Here is a 17,602-nt window from a genome sequence, read left to right on the forward strand (position 1 = left end):
GAAATTTAAGGAAGCCTGCGAAATCCTGATAAACCACCCAAATATCAACAACAAAGATGGCATGAAAATTCCAAGGATCTGGATGGCACACATTCAGCCTACCTAATACATAAGATCCAGCATAAGTCAGGACTCTAGCTGATCTTCAGCTAGTATTAGAAACCATCCCATACCTACTGACTGGAATGTACATGTTGTTAATATATGTATATAGATAGATACTTTTTGTTATGCCCAATGTATCCTATGACCAACAGATAACACTAATAATAGGACTCTAGTGTTGGCGAAAATGCATTAAGTTTCATAATACAGTCATAGCAGGATTTTTCATCGTGGAAACTCAAGTTGTTTATCCTAAACACAGATGGAAAACGCACATCCATGTGTTTTTCACTATTGATAGGCATAATATATCGAGGAAAGTCACTAGTGGAGTGCCTCAGTGGTCTGTTTTAGGGGCATTACTGTTTAACTTGTATAATAATCATATTGGCAAAGATTTGGATGTGGATATTCAGTTGTTTGCAGATGATGCAAAGTTGGCACGACCATAAAGAGTAGTGAAGATGTTGTGGCCTTACAAAAGACTTGAATAAATTGAATGATTGGGCACGGAAATGGGGATGCGAGGTCAATGTTGCAAAATGTAAGGTTTTAAAATTTGGAAAACAAAGATGGGATGCAGAATTTATGCTTGGTGAGAATATATTGTTGGGGGTAGAGGAAATAAGAGATCTGGGGGTGATAGTGGATAAGGATCTAAAATTTAGGGGACATATAGCCAAAATTGTGAAGATGACACAAAGGCTTCTCTGAATGATGCGGAGGACACTGACTTGTAGAAGTAGGGAGATTCTTGTTCCATTGTATAAGGCTTTGATTAGGCCACACATGGACTATTGTGCCTAGATTTGGTCACTGGGTTTTCAGAAGGATGAAATGTTGGAAAGGGTCCAAAGATGACTGATTAAGGTAGTTTCTAACCTCTGGAATGTCAAGTATGAGGAAAGATCGAGAAGATGTAATTTGCAGAGTCTGGTGGACAGGAGGAAGTGGGGAGATATGATTGAGACCTACAAGTTGGTAAGGGATTGTTATACGATCAATGCTGGAGAAGGTCTACAGAAAATAGTGGAAGAATGGGGGAGAACCAGAGGTCATCCCTGGAAACTGTATAAAGAGGGTGTGAGTAGGGGAGTGAGAGGCAGGTTTTTTTTGTGCAGAGTTGTAAATGATTGGACTGGCTTGCCTGAGAGTGTGGTGTCTGCAAAGAGTTTGAGTGTGTTTAAGTCACGGTATGATGAGATGTGTGTGATAAAACGATCTCCCAGCTGAGTCTTTGACTCCATGAGGTCTTGGAGTCATGTCTTTTAACTGTCAGATTTCTTTTCGATATTTATTCTTGAATCAGATTTTTGTGATATGATGTTATGAATTCTTGGCTCAGTGTTTTGCAGTGATATATGGCATGAGCTTGAATGACAAATCACTGTTTACAATAAATTATGTAATTAAATTATGTATTTTAATATTACTTTTAGCATTCAGTAATTTGTTTTTTAAAGAAATGAATTTAGATATCAAATTATTTTCTTTGCATTGTTATTGTTACTTAACATCCTTCTATTGTTACTAGAATTATGTGACTTTGAAAGCAGTCTGTGTATCTGGACTCCCAAGGAAACACCTGAAAATAGCAAATTCTTCTGGCACAGAAATCAGAATACAACAAAAGGACCAGAAAAAGATCACACAACTAATTCAGGCCATGGTAATACTTTAAGTTTTAGTTTAATCCTCTAGTTTAATTTAGTTTAATCCACAGCCTTTTGGCTGGAGAACTGATACACTAACCACTTAGCCAACCAGGCTGGCAAAAGAGAAAGAAATAAGTGGTGTGAGGAAAGAGCAGCCAGAGATGTAAATTATTCACTGTTTACTTACTCTCACTTGTTTGCTCTTATGAAAGATCAAACAAACGAGAGTAAGGAGAAAGCATTCCATAGTGATTCTATGATAAGAGCACTTGATAAGAGAGCAATGAAATCATTTTTTCTCAGTGCAGAGATTATGGATGTTAGTAAGGCTGGTAGAATGTCAAAAAGGAAAGTGAAAAGGGCTTATTTTTGTAGGTACAAATTATTAGAAAGGTGACAAGTATGTTATGAGACAGATTTGAATGAGTTACCAGAAAAATAAAAATGAGAGTAAAGACTGCAAGTCTGCTGCTATGATATGATGAGCAAATTGAGAAAAAGGACAGTGATTGTAAACACATTGATGCATAGGTTGTATAGAAGAAATGATATGCAGTTTGTTAATGCATAGGGTGAATTTGAATGAAAGGTCTTATACATGATTTGAATGAAAGTATTTTAGGTGCTATAGAAAATATTGTTCATCAGGCAAACTAAGGATGATTATTAGGGTGAGCATGTGTGCAGGCACACTTGAGGAAAATCCATATGAGAGCAAGAATGATCAAGAAATGTTCAGTGTACTTACTCATGAAATAGTGATGGAATCACTTAAATCCATCATTAAGAAACCAAACTGTCTACTAAAATTGTCAGATTCTGTGGCGATAATTACAGCACCATCTTTAGAGGTGTAAAATGCCAAGGTGAAAATGAAAATAATATTTTTGCACCTTTGAAGAAAGACTTGGGGAGAATCATTGTTGGTGTTGGCTGTGGGGTACATATTGTCCTCAATTGTCTAAAATCTGCAGTAGATGTTCTTCCAATAGACATTGAAGTTTGATCATTAAAGTGTACAAGTATTTTTACATTTATATCATTCGCATATCTCAAATGAAAGATTTTTGTGACTTTGCGCAAGTGAAATACATGAAATTACTGAAACATGGAAATACAAGATTCTTATCCCTCCTCCCAAATAATGAACAATTTCTTCATATGTATGAAGGTCTGAAGTTTTACTTCTGCTCATTGTCCAGTGATTATAAGTAATTATTTCAATAGTGAGTGTGGAGAAATGTACCTGTGGTTTGTGCATGGACAGCTCCTTCTCTTCAATGAAACCATTTTGGCTATGGAGACAACGAAGGCAACTGATTATTATTATTATTATTAAACAAGACCTTATGGAGTCAAAGACTCATCTAGGAGGTCTGTTTATCTCACACACATCTCATCATACCATGTCTTAAACACATTCAAACTCCTTGCAGACACCACACTCTCAGGCAAGGCATTCCAATCACTCACAACTCTGCACGAAAAAAAACCGCCTCTCACTCCCCTACTCACACCCTCTTTATACAGTTTTCAGGGATGATCTCTGATTCTCCCCTGATCTTCCACTATTCTCTGTAGAACTTCTCCACCATTGGTCCTAACAATCCTTTACCAACTTGTAGGTCTCTATCATATCTCCCCTCTTCCTTCTCTCCACTAGACTCTGCAAATTACATCTTTTCAATCTTTCCTCATACTCGACATTCCAGAGGTCAGAAACTACCTTAGTCAGTCACCTTTTGGACCCTTTCCAACATCTCTTCATCCTTCTGAAAATCAGGTGACCAAATCTGGGCACAATAGTCCATGTTTGGCCTAATCAAAGCCTTATACAATGGAACATTGTATAAGGCTTTGATTAGGCCACATTAATAATAATGTGGCCTAATCAAAGGTATTAATTATCCAGTTATTAATCCAATTATCCACATAATTAATCTTCCTACTTCTACACGTCAGTGTCCTCCGCATCATTCCCAGAAGTCTTTGTTGTTGTCTTCACAATTTTGATGATGTGTCCCCTAAATTTTAGCTCCTTATCCACTATCACTCACAGATCTTTTATTTCCTCTACTTCCAACAATATATTCTCACCAAGTATAAATTCTGCATCCCATCTTTGTTTTCCAAATTTTAAAACCTTACATTTTGCAACATCGAACTCACATCCCCATTTGCTTGCCCAATCACTCAATTCATTCAAGTCTTCTTGCAAGACCACAACATCTTCACTACTCTTTATGGTTCATCCCAACTTTGCATCATCTGCAAACAACTGAATATCTGCATCCAAATCTTCGCCAATATCATTAATATAAAAGTTAAATAGTAATGATCCTAAAACAGACCCCTGAGGCACTCCCCTAGTGACTTTCCTTTTCCTGGATATTGCACCCCCATACACAACTTGTTGATACCTATCAGATAGCCAGTCTCCAATCAAATGCACTAATCTAATATCCAACCCCATCTGCTCTAGTTTGAATGTCAACTTATCATGAGTTACTCTATCAAAAGCTTTTGCAAAATCCAAGTATATTACTGTGTATCCTTCTCCTCTGTCCAAGGAAGCAGCCACTTTATTGTAATAAGTAAATATATTACTAAAACATGACCTCCCTTTAGCAAGTCCATGCTGTCCATCAAAGATTATACCATTGTTGTCAACCCAACTCTGGATCCTAGTTCCCACAAGCTTCTCCAACAACTTAACCACAATGCCTGACACAGAGATAGGCCTATAGTTTGATGCTTGAGTTCGATCACCTCCTTTATGAAGTGGAACAATCTTGCCCTCCTTCCACTCCTTAGGAACTTGACCGAGTGCAAGACTCGTATTAAAAAAATATGTCAAGGCAGGTGTCAACTCTCTGGCACATTCCTTCAGAATACATGGTGATATATTATCAAGTCCCACAGCCTTATTTATATCTAGTTGACTAAACTCCCCAAACACCTCTTGCTCACTTACAGTCAGTCTCTCCTCCCCATCATCAACTGCTCTCAATCTCTTCATGAAGTCACATTCACAAGATTAAAAGATCTTTATGAACTGCTGATTAAGTATCTCCACCACATATTCTGCAACAGCTGTCTTTATAAAATTTCATCCAATCAATGTCATCCTTCCATAATCATTCTTTCTTTTGCTGGCTTCATATCGAAAGAACTATCTAGGATTCTTATTGGCTTCATTAGCTACTCTCACCAACCAAGTCACCCTCCTTGCCTGGTCTTTGTAGACCTCATGAAATTGGTTACTTCCACTTCTCTTATGCTGCCTCCACAATGCCTCCTTTTTCTCTATATCGCATGCTTAATCTCTTTATTCATCCATCTCACACCTACCTTATTTAACCTTTTTACCCATGGAATACATTTAGACATTGCATCTACTAAATAGTTTTTGAAAATCCCCCAAGCTGCATTGATCTCTTTTCCAGGTAAGAAGGTTAATTGCTACACCTGGAAGCTGTCTCTTGAGCTCTTCATAATCCCCCCCCTTGTAGTTCCACATATACCCTTTTCTCACAGGGGTCCTCGCACTGCTGGCAACCACCCAGGTAATCACCTCATGGTCACTTTCACCAATTGGTGGATGATTTGACACCTCATTTATAATTGCATCCTCCGATGAGATGACCAAATCCAAGACCCTTAATCCTCGTGTGCCCTCTGTTACATACTGTCTGAGGTAGTTATCCCTCAAAAACTCAAGAAACTCATTTTCTTTACTTCCAGTTGCTATCTCTTCATTCCAGTCTATATTGCGATAATTAAAATCACCCATAATGATCACCTTTTTCTTATTTGCTTGGCTTATTTGACTATGCATTTCGCTATCACCACCATCCACATTACCAGGTCAATAACAACATCCCACCAATATTTGATTCTATTCACCTCTATCTCACACAATACTGCCTCAAAACCTTTGCAATTCCATCTGGCCCTATTTCCCTCTTGCATCTCTACCTTGTATGGACATAACTCTTTCTCTATCATGAATGGCACTCCCCTCCCTTTTTACCCATTCTATCCTCACGAAACACATCATACCTTTCCATCTCTATTCCTGTCAGGATGTCATCTTCATCTAACCATGTCTCACTAATTCTCACAATCTTTGGGTGAACAGATGCAATTAGTGCAACCATTTCATCTGCCTTGTTTCTTACTTCTAGCATTGGTTTACAAACACAGCAGCTCATTTCTGGATCTACAGCTAGTTCCACTGATACCACTCACTCAATGTGATCTCTCCATGCTAAACTGGAGCCATTTCCTTTCTGCTTCTTCATTTTAGAACCCTTTGCAATTCCATCTGTTTCCTCTTGATCCCTGGTCATCCCATTTCTTTCCTGCCTACACATGCTCTCACCTCCTCTTGGAGCATCTACCTTTCTCACGGTGTGTACCCCTGTCCACCTTGAGCCTCCCCATTTTCCTGCTCCTCTTGCACACCCATTCTCTCATTTTCTATACTCATACCACTCACTTCCCCATTCATATCCACTTCTTCAATCTCTCCTGTCTTACTCTCCTGCTCTTCCACATCATTCCCCCTCTCGATCTGATTCATTCTCTACTTTCCAGCAGCAATCTCTCCAAGCGACTCACACCATAACCACTCAAATGCAGTCCATCGCTCCCATACAGCTCACTTCGTCCCTCAAACTCATTCCTCACATTAACAAACTGTACCCCCATCTCCTCACACATTTCAGCAAGAATATCATTCATAATCCTTGCTCTCCACCTCATTTCGCCACAACCATACTTAGGCAATACACTGACTACCCTTCCTGTCACATTATTCTCTTTTATCTTTCCAAGCTGCCTCCTGAGATTCATTCTGACATGCTCTTTGTTCTCTCTCAAATCATTTGTACCAATTAATACTATTAACTCTTTTGCTCGCTCCCGCCTCATATCCAATGCGTCAATCACTCTACTCATTTTACCGCCTGGAAAACATACCTTGTTCATTTTATCCTCTAGCACACCTTTAATAATGGAGTCACCATACAACGCCACTCGCTCATCTTTCGTTAACTCTTTCATGCCATCATGATTTATTTTAATAGTTTTGACCTGAATTCTCTTAATTTCATTCCGCATGCATTTCATTTCTTGCCTCACCCAATCCAATTCACTTTCTGAATCTCGCGACACATTCTCTCTATCATTAAATCTCTCTAACTGTCTAACTCTCGACTCCCTCTTCTCACTTTCCCTCTCATTCATCTTTCTTTGTTTCCGTACTTTCGGTCCAACGTACGTCCAACTTTCACTATCATTCTTCTCACTTTCACTCTCACATATCTTTCTTTGTTTCCGTACTTTCGGACTAACATGCGTCCAACTTTCGCTATCATTCTTCTCACATTTACTCTCATTCATCTTTCTTTGTTTCAGTACTTTCAATCCAACATGCGTCCAACTTTTGCCATCATTCATTCTTTTTTCACTGTCATTTATTCTTTCAATTTTTTTTCTCTTGCGATTTCTGCATCATGCCATTTCTACTTTCATTCGTTCTCTCAATTTCATTTCTTTCCACCTCACTTTTGTCCCTTTTAACATCCATTACGGTTTTCAAATCGCTCTTTTTCTTTTTTCCTGATTTTTTTAACATTTTTTTGCCTCTCTTTCTCCCCCTCCTTCTCTTACAAATGTGCACTCGCGACACAATCGGTACTAACACTTTCTGTCATCAATTTCATATTTGCATTCATAAGTTCCTCGTTCAGGTCCCACTTCGCACACACCCTTCTTCCATCCGCACTAACTATCCACAAATCATTTATGTAATCGAAGGAATACATATAACAGACCTCACACATAATGAAACAACTGAAATCTAAATTAAAATCATGGAATGACAATGCCCTTGCCATTTTTTTTTTCTCTCTCTCTGCAGGTTACTATGTCTAATAATAACGATTTTGTAATTTATTTTAGGCAAGAAAAATCCCCCACACTAATAATACCGGTAGCACAAAATGTTTTCAGCCTCCCTTACTCAAACAATTACGCATATATACTTAATTATTCCTAGTAAAACTTATCTGAATCAGGAGCTCTTCAAATCGCCAAAATTAAATGTAAGTAGTAATAACAATAACACTATTATTACGTAACGCATCCAGGAGTCCAAAGACTCATCAAGGGATGACTATGCCAACAGCATCAAACGATTGAACTCCTTCCAACTACTAACCGCGATGAAACGTGCTTAACTTTTTGTGTGAGTCATTAGTATCAGAGGCTCTACCAATCGACCATATCCATCTCTTTATTTATGAAGCAACACTGGGTAGAGTTCTACCCAGTATTGCTTCATAAATAAAATTAGTTAATAATGTTGATGATTTAAATGGGCTTCAGTTTAAATGTGGCAAAGTATATGGTTGTGTGTTTTGAGTTGAAAGATTACAAGCTGTGTACTATATTATTACTATTATTTTACTGATCGCTGTGGAGTCATAAGACTCATTGAGGAAGGTCGACACTAGTGAACACAAAGTCTATCATGCCACTCCTTAAGATCATTCACAGTCTGCACATTCATCACCTTCTCAGGCAATGCATTCCATGCTCCTACCACTCTCCATGCAAAAAACTTACTTCTTACTCTTTTACTCATCATCTCCTTTTGCAGCTTCCAGGGATGGCCTCTTGTCCTTGTTTCTTTCCCTCATTCTACCATATTAAAAATCTACTCAGTGTTAATATGATAATAATCCTTCAACAGCTTAAATGTCTTGATCATATCCTCCCCTTTACCTTCTATCCAGCTAACTCTGCAGTCATGCTCTCAGTCTAACCTCATAATCAACATCGTACAGTCCTGACATAATTTTTGTTATCTGTCTCTGCACTCTCCAAGGTTACTTCATCCCCTTCAAATCCTGGTGACCAGATCTGAGCACAGAAATCCAGATGTTGTCTGATCGAGGCTTTATGCAATGGGACCAGCACACTTTTATCTCTCATGGTCAGTGTTCTCTTCAAGATTGTTGCAATTCTCTGAGATGTGTTCACAACCTTTGCAATATCTCCCCCAGAACTTTAAATCTCTACTCATAACCATCCCAAGATCCCTTGCTTCCTCCACTTCTTCTAGCATAACTCCACCAAGTGTGCATGAAGCATCCCATCTGTGGATCCCAAATTGTAAAACTGTATATTTAGTTGCATTAAACTGAGATTTCCATTCATTTACTCTCCTTTTCAACTTATTCAAATCCTTTTGAAGAGCAAAAACATCAGCACAATTACTAAAAACCCTCCGAAGCTTCACATAATCTGCAAACAACTAAATATCTCCCTGAAGTCCTGTGACAATAACATTCACATAAAGATTGAACAGCAATGGTCCCAGGACTGAACCCTGTGGAACTTCACTTGTACCCTTCCTGTTCCCTGATATTGCTTCCCCCAAGTACAAATCTGATATCTGTCAGAGTGCCAATCACCAATCTAATCTACTAACCTGATATATAAACTAATATAATATATGATACCACTTAAAAATGAACTTGTCAAGTGGCACCCTGTCAAATGCCTAGGGAAAAATTCTCCTCCTCCCCCAAATGACAGGGTATGCCTTACCTTCATCCATTGCTCTTGTTACTCTATTGTAAATGGTAACAAGATTACTAAAACAACAGTGTGCCCTTTAACAAATCCCTGCTGGCCTGCACAAAAAATATTACCTCATCGGTCCAATTCTACATATGAATTCTTACCAGTTTCCTCAAATTCTTACAAACAAGCTTATAGTTTGATAACTCCATTCTACCACAACCCTTATGAAATGATGCTATCTTACTCTCCTTCCACTCTGTAGGCACCTGCTCTATTGCAAGACGTTAATTAAACATTCAAGTTAATGGCACAGTCAGTTCCATAGTACATTGTATGAAAACACATTGTGAAATTCCAACTAGTCCCCCTGCCTTATCTATATTTAGCATACCCAGTATTCAGAATGCATCCTCTTCATTCACTTCACCACTCATTTCCCTTCTAGGAATAAAGCCTGTAGTACCAGGATGGAACACTTTAATATAGTGATCATTAAATAGCTAACTATGTCATCTGCTTTGGTCACCCATTTCCATCCTGTAAGATAATCCGTCGACTATCATTTTTCCTCTTATCCTCCACATAGCAAAAAAACTCCTTGGGATTCTCCTTGGATTGCAGTGCTAGTCTTTTCTACTGTCATATTCTAATTTTTCTCTCCTTATAATACCAATCACTTTCTTAGCCTGAGTTTATATTCCTTATGCAACTATTCTGCATCTCTATCTTTATGTGACTTCCACAATCTCTTTTACTTCTGCAATTCACCTTCATTCCTTTTGTTATCCATTTGACTCCAAATTGCTTCTTCTTCTTCACTTGAGGAATACAACTTGTTGTTGCTGTCAGTAATTTTTTCATAAGTATCTCACATGCACCAAATAACACCTTTTCCTTTAAATTTTTTCATCCACTGCACTGCTACAAGCTGGTTTCAAAGTTCAGTCACCTGCTTTATAATTCCACACAACTTCCTTGCATTTTGATACTTCCCCCATGCCTATTCATCCTCCAAGTCAGAACTATACGTGTATTCTCACCAGGAGGAGGCGAGTATGCTGTCTCAGTCACAATCAGATTCTCTGTTGCTATGACCAAATCCAGAACTCAGTCCTTGTGTTCCCTCCACTACATGCTCATCATCCTCAAGCGTCTCGTGACCACTTTGAAATCGCTTAAGCCACTCATAAACTTGAGTACGGGATAAGCATTCATCACCGTATGCTTCTTGAAGTATTTGATGCATTTTGGTAAAACTTTTACCAAGTTTAACACAAAAGTCAATTGCAGCTCTCTGTTTGAAACTCATTTTCCGACTGTTCATCAAAACACACTGTCACTCTTGGTACTATAACTCGGCTTTTAATGAAACAAATGTCATAAACAGTTGACACAACACTAATGAAGATTGCCACTTTTGACAACAAAAAGATACAACAGATGGCGCCACTAGTTTCTTCTATTTTCGAAAAGTTTGGTTTCTTTTTGGACAGAGGGTGTATATTTCCTTATCTGTAGCAGCATCCCACTAGATATCTTGTCCTATAAACATACATCTCACACCATATACTCTCAATCCCATTAATGTTATTTCTATTGAGATTCTCCACCCTGAGAACACTCTATCACCACATTTACCTTCCCTATCCTTCCAAAATATGCTATGCCCTTCAATTTCTATCCCTGTTAGAACATCCTCCTAAGTTAACCAAGTTTCACTGATACCAACAACCTTTGGAGATAATGAATCAATGCCACAAATCTGTTCCCTTTATTTCCAGTGCTCCTAACATTGGTATACGAAAAACCACTATATTGCCAGTCTTTTTACAGCCATTATTACTCTGCTCATATTCCACCTGGCTCTGTAATATAGTGTGACTTACCCTCATTTCTCAAGCCACTCTCCCCACATGAGGCCATCCCTGCAATATTCCACCTGTGCAGTTCTAGCATCCTTGTCCTGTCACACTCACTTTCCCAGAAAATAACAGTCTATCCATATGCTTGTGCCCTTCTGTATTTGTATTCAAATGCGATCCATCTTTTGCATATAGCTCCCTTGTATCCTCAGATGTACTCCACACATCCACATATTCCAGACTCCCCCCTTTTCCAGCACATTCATGCTGTAATCTCATTCATCATCACTGCTCTTTTCATCCAGCCCGTATTATTATACCTGGGCAACACACTCACTATCTTTCCTTGTACACATTTCTTCTGGCTCTCTACTCTGCACATACCCCAAATCATCAAATCACCATGCATGACACTCTGAATAGATTCATTCATTCTTCTCGCACTGGCATCCTGACTCTTATGGCTTGCAATCTCCCTCTCCTTTCTCTCCCACTCATCTCTCTATTCCTTGATTCCACACTCTCTTTCTTTCTGCACTTTCTTCTCTTTCACTGTCTCTCTCATTCTCTTACCTGTCTCTCCCTTGCTCTTAGTTGCTGTTCTCTTACACCTACTCTTGTTCTTCTCACACAAGCCAACCCTTCTATCCTCTCAAGATCTTCATTCACCCTCTTCAACTCAGTTTTTTTTTCCCTTCTGTCTCCTTTCTCAGCAGTTCTCTTTCTCTCTCCACGTATTCAGCTTTCATTTGCCATTCACACACATGATCATAGATCATGTGTGTGAATGGCAAATGAAAGCTGAATGAAAGCTGAATGGAAGCTGAATGGAAGCAAATGAAAGCTGAAGATGGATATGGTTTGGCCATCAGACAAACCATATCCATCTGCTAAACTACCCAAAGCTAAATCTATATGTAGGTCTTTTAACATTCTTTCCATTCTCCAAGACACAGAAGGATTTGGAAGTCATTTTCAGTAGTAGATGTGTAAGTGTGATCTGATCTGATTTTCCCTTTCAGTCGTTTCTGACTGTAGGTGACTTTGTAGGCATTGTCCACAAAGTATTCCTGGTGAGATTTTTACAGGGTAGTTCACCATTGCTTCCCCCCCTCCCCCAATTTTATCTTGGCTTGGGAATGGCATATGGCTGGGACGTATACATGACTGTAATCCATGTGTGTTCACAGGGCCGGTTTGCCTGTTCTGGAGGATGAAAAACCTGAGTTTACGGGTAAAAAAAAACCCTACCTCCATATGAGACCAGCTAACTCACCTTTAGTCAAAAGAGACCAGATAAAGGTTCCTCACATCACTGACGGGAATCGAACCCAGGTCTTTCTGACCAAAGGGCTTCATCTATACTGACTGAGCTACAGAGGCTCTTGTAAGTGTGCAAGAAAGGATTAAGATTCCTGTCAGAATGCCATCTGCTAATGAGGATGACATTCTGACAGGAATAGAGATGGAGGGATATGTTGTCTTTTGCGAAGACAGCCAAGACAGACAGGGAAGAGGAGTGCTGTTGATGATTGCAGAGGAGCTATGACCATCTAGGATGGAGATGAAAGGAGGAAATAGTGACTGTGGTTTTGAAGCAGTATGATGTGAAGTGGAATTGGACAGGATGAAATGTTTAACAGGGTGTTTCTATAGACCTGGTAATGGAAGGAAGTGTTTTGGCAAAATTACTCTGGCTAATAAGAAAAGGGTGAATATTGGAGGATTTCAACTTTGGTAATGTAGGCTGGAATAAAGAGACAGCATCTGGAACAAAGAGAATGAATTTCTTGAGTTTTTGAGAGACAGCTGTTCTAAGAGTATATTACAGAGACTACACATGGATTGAAGGTCTTGGATTTGATTATCTCATCAGAAGATATTATTATAAATCAAGTCAAATCTTCCTCCAGTTGGTGAAAGCAACCATCAAGTGATCATTGGGGATGGTGACCAGCCATAACGGGAGTTTTGTGAGAAAGGGTTATGTGTGGACCTATGTGGCAGGTGATTATAACAAACTAAAGAGGAAGCTTTTGGTATTTTTCATAGAATAAGAAATTGGATAGGAAGGAAATCAATGCTGCTCGACTCCTACTCAGGAACTATCTGGCAGAGGCATTGACTGAGTGCATTTAAAAGATCAGTAGATTAAATAAGGTAGATGTAAAATGGATGACTGAAGAGGTGGAGCATGGAATCTAGAAGAAAACTGTATTGTGGTATCCAAATGGAAAATGGTATCCAAATCTTAGGCAGCTTAATGCAACTGTATTTATTAAGAACTGGTTGATTTCTGAGAGCTGCTGCTGATTCTAAAAATAGCCCCTCTCTTTTGAATTTGCTGTGGTGGAACATGGTGGTTTTTTCCATGAGATTCTGTGGGTTGTATCCAAGACATGGTCAGCCAGGCCTGATTGACCATAGTCGTGGTTGCAGATGTATGACTTGTGTTTCTCCAATGGGATGGTTGCTGATCTGCCTATCTGTCCAAAGTCCTAAGATTTGGGAAACAATTATCATCAGAGATCCCACCTTACATTCCAGGCCACCTACAACTGCCTCAGAGGGCGTTCCACCTAGATAGGACTTTAGAGTCACCCAGATGGTTGGACTTCATAGTGTGTGGTATTTGTGTGTATGTTACATTAGTTTTTTTGTAATCCCTGAAGTTGTCTCAGTGACTGAGACAAAATATAGGAAGTATTAAATTCTGTTTTAATCCTTTCTGAGTGCTGTATACAATCCATTAAGCCTCCAACATGATGGTAAGGATAGTGAAAGTGCAGTTTGAGCAGTGGTTAGCAAATGGAAAAAAAGAAATCCTGGGGGCCAGAAAGAAGAATTATTATGGAAGGGTAATAATAATAATGGAAGTTATTCAGTGATAATGGGAGCTGGTCAGTGATAATGAGAGAATAATAAACTCTGAGGGGGATATAGTAGAGGTATTAAATCAGCAGCTCATTAAAGTATTCCATCCTTATGACTGTAATATAATGCAGGACTTGAGTGGTAGGAATGGGGAAGGATCCACTCATGGTAAGTGAGCAAGAGGTATATAAGGAATTGAGTATACAACATCAACAAGCCCATGGGACTTGATGGTATGTCCATGTCTTAAGGGAATGTTCAGGGAGTTAACAACAGCTTTAACTTCACCCAAGTTCAAAGAAGTGGAGAGAGAGCAAAATTGTTTTGCTTCATAAAGGGCATAATAAGACTAAGGCTTTGAATTTATGAGCCTAATAAGATTATGACAAGGTGGAGGAGATGAGAAACTGGAAGCTAATATTGGATAGGGACTTGAAATTTTGAGGACAGTTTGCTGAAATGTGACGATAACACAGCAGATTATGGGAATGATATGAATTACATTGATGATTAGAAGTAAGGATGTTTTGATTTCATTGTAAAAGGCTTTGATCAGGTCTCTGGAATGTGGAGTATGAGAACAATTGAGAGAATGCAAATTGCAAAGCCTAATGGATAGAAAGAGAAGAGGGGATATGATCGACACATATAAGTTGGTAAGAGGTAATTACCATATTAATGTGGATGAGATTTTTCAAAGAATGTCTGGAGAAAGGAGAACAAGAAGCCATATATGGAAACTGTAGGAGGGAAGGTGTAAGAGGATGAGAAGTGGAGTTTTTGCATGGAGAGTGGTGGATAATTGGAATGCATTGCCTGAAAGTGTGGTGAGTGTAGAGAAAATGAATGCATTTAGGTCAAGGTATGATGAGCTGTGCATGTGAGAGTGGGACCTCCCATGATGAGTCTGTTGACTTGGAGGTCTGGTGATAATAATGATAAAAAGGAGGTGAATTGGTGGTACTGGTAGCCTAAGCCTGCCCAAAGATTATTGGGAACAGTGAGACATGGCTGATGGGAGATGATATACTGATAGCAATAGAAGTATCAGAGAACAGCATTTTTTGGTAGGACAGGAAGCGCAAATGAGGCAGTGGTGTATTGCTTCTAATAAGTGAAGAATTGTGTCCTTTCATATTGTGGAATTTGGAGGGCAGTGGAATTAATAGCTTCCAGAGCATATTGTTTCAGGTTTGGGTAGAAGGGGGAGGATATTTAGTGGAATGTTCTATAAGCCAGAGAACGTACAGGGCGGAGGAGCAGGAGATGTTTAGGCAGTGGAGTTTGAGTGTAAAAAGAATGATCATTATAGAAGATTTTAACTACAGCAATATAAACTGGGAAGATTAAACTGCAATTAGCAGTAAGGGAATGGAATGCACTTTCTACAATTCCTTAATGTAATATTAGGAACAAAAGGTTCAAGAGAGTTACAGTAAAGGTTACAGCAGTACATAAATAATCAAAAACAAACTAGTAAGCAATATGCATATTGCCTTACTGATATTTAGCATTCACAGTATTTGGAAACATCCTCTTCATCAAATTTTAACACTTCACTATGACTTCTCTAGGAGTAAAGCCTGCTGTATCATGATATAAAACTCTAATAAAGTGATCATTAAATAGTTTAACTATGTTATCTGCATTGGTCACTGGAGTCCAAGCTCCATCCAGCAAGGTAATCCATCCACAGTAATTTTTCCTCCTACTCATCCCATAACGAATTAAGGATCTCCTTGGATTACAGTGCTAGTCTCCTCTTGTATTCTAATTTTTCTCTCCTTACAATACTAGTCACTGCTTTCCTAACCTGAGTCTTATATTCCTCACGCAACTGTCTTCCATAATGTCTTTTTTATTTGCAATTATTATTATCAACACCCGACCTCCATGAAGTTAGAGACTCATCGTGGGAGGTACTCACTATTGCATACAATGCTCATCCAACCACGTCTTAAACTGATTCAACATGTCCACATCCACAACACTCAGGCAATGCACTCCACTCACCAACCACCCTCAATGTAAAGAATCTACTTCTCACTCTCCTTTGCTCACACCTTCCTTATACAATTTCCAGCAATGGCCACTTGTTCTACTTCCCTCTCCAATTCTATGAAAAATCTCTTCTATAGCTACCTGATAACAACCCCTGACCAGTTTATATGTCTCAATCATATCACCCCTCCTCCTCCTATTCATGAGGCGCTGTAACTTACATTCTCTCAATCTGTCCTTGTTCTCCACATTCCAAAGACTACTGACTACCTTTGTGAATTTTCTCTGTACCCTTTCCAACATATCCTCATCACTGAAAACCCAGCTACCAAATCTGTGCACAATAATCCATATGAGGCCTGATCGAGGCCTTATACAATGAAATCATAACTTCTCTATTTCTGCATGTCAGGGTTCTCCGCATTATTCCCATTATTCGATGTGATGTCTTCACAACTTGTGCAATGTGGCCCCTGAATTTCAGGTCCTTGTCCACCATCACTCCTAGATCTCTCAACTCCTCTACTTCTGTTAAAGTTTCCCCACCAAGTGTATACTTTGCATCCTATCGTTGCTTGCCAAATCTCAAAACCTTAGACTTGGCAACATTGAACTGATAGTTCCACTTACCTGCCCATTCATGCAATCTATTCAAGTCCTCTTGTAAGGCATTAACATCAGCCTGACTGTGCATTGCTTTCCCCAGTTTTGCATCATCTGCAAGCAGCTGGATATCACTAGTTAAACCCAATAACATTAACATACAAATGGAACAACAATGGTCCCAAAATTGACCCCTGTGACACACTACTTGTGATCTTTCTCTTTCGAGATACTGCACTCCCATATACAACTTTCTGATACCTATCTGACAGCCAGTCACTGATCCATCAGAGAAGTCTGTTATCCAATCCCATCTGATTCAATTTATTTAAGAGCTTGTCATGTGGCAGTCTATCAAAAGCCTTTGCAAAGTCCAAGTACACCACTGTATATGCGTCTCCTCAATCCAAAGTATTTGGCACCTTGTTATAGTACATAAGTAAGTTAGTGAAACATGATCTCCTCTTAACAAACCCATGCTGATAACCACAGAGAATACTGCTGTTATCAACCCATTTCTGTATCCTACTTCTCACCAATCTGTCCAGGACCTTCACCATAACTCCAGATATACAGATGGGCCTATAATTTGAAGCTACAGCCTTATCACTGCCTTTATGCAGTGGAACAATTTTACTCTCCTTCCACTCCCTAGGAACCTGTGATGTTGCAAAACTCTTGTTAAACAGGCATGGCAATGCTACTGCCAGTTCCCTGGAACATTCTCTTAAGATGCATGGTAATATTTCATCAAATCCTATCACCTTATTAACATCAACAAGGTTAATAAGGTTATTTATTTCCTCAAATATCTCCTGCTCACTCATAATTAAGCTATCCTCTCCTATGTCCTCTACACTTAAGTTCCTCATGATTCCAACCTGATCAGGATGAAACACACTTATA

The 17,602-nt window shown here is 39.0% G+C and overlaps 1 protein-coding gene across 1 annotated transcript in view; it reads left to right on the forward strand.

Moving 5' to 3' along the window:
* LOC150101228 (apical endosomal glycoprotein-like) overlaps positions 1-17,602 on the forward strand; it is a 174,706-nt gene that overhangs the window by 138,684 nt on the left and 18,420 nt on the right. Inside the window, exon 4 of the mRNA XM_090402191.1 lies at positions 1,640-1,774. Within this exon, the coding sequence (XP_090258317.1) occupies positions 1,640-1,774 (135 nt within the window). The remainder of the gene's footprint in view (positions 1-1,639; positions 1,775-17,602) is intronic.

Source organism: Typopeltis vanoorti, chromosome 12 (genome assembly GCF_054136105.1).
Source record: "Typopeltis vanoorti isolate ZY-2024b chromosome 12, IOZ_Tvanoo_1.0, whole genome shotgun sequence".
Taxonomy (NCBI): Eukaryota; Metazoa; Arthropoda; class Arachnida; order Uropygi; family Thelyphonidae; genus Typopeltis; species Typopeltis vanoorti.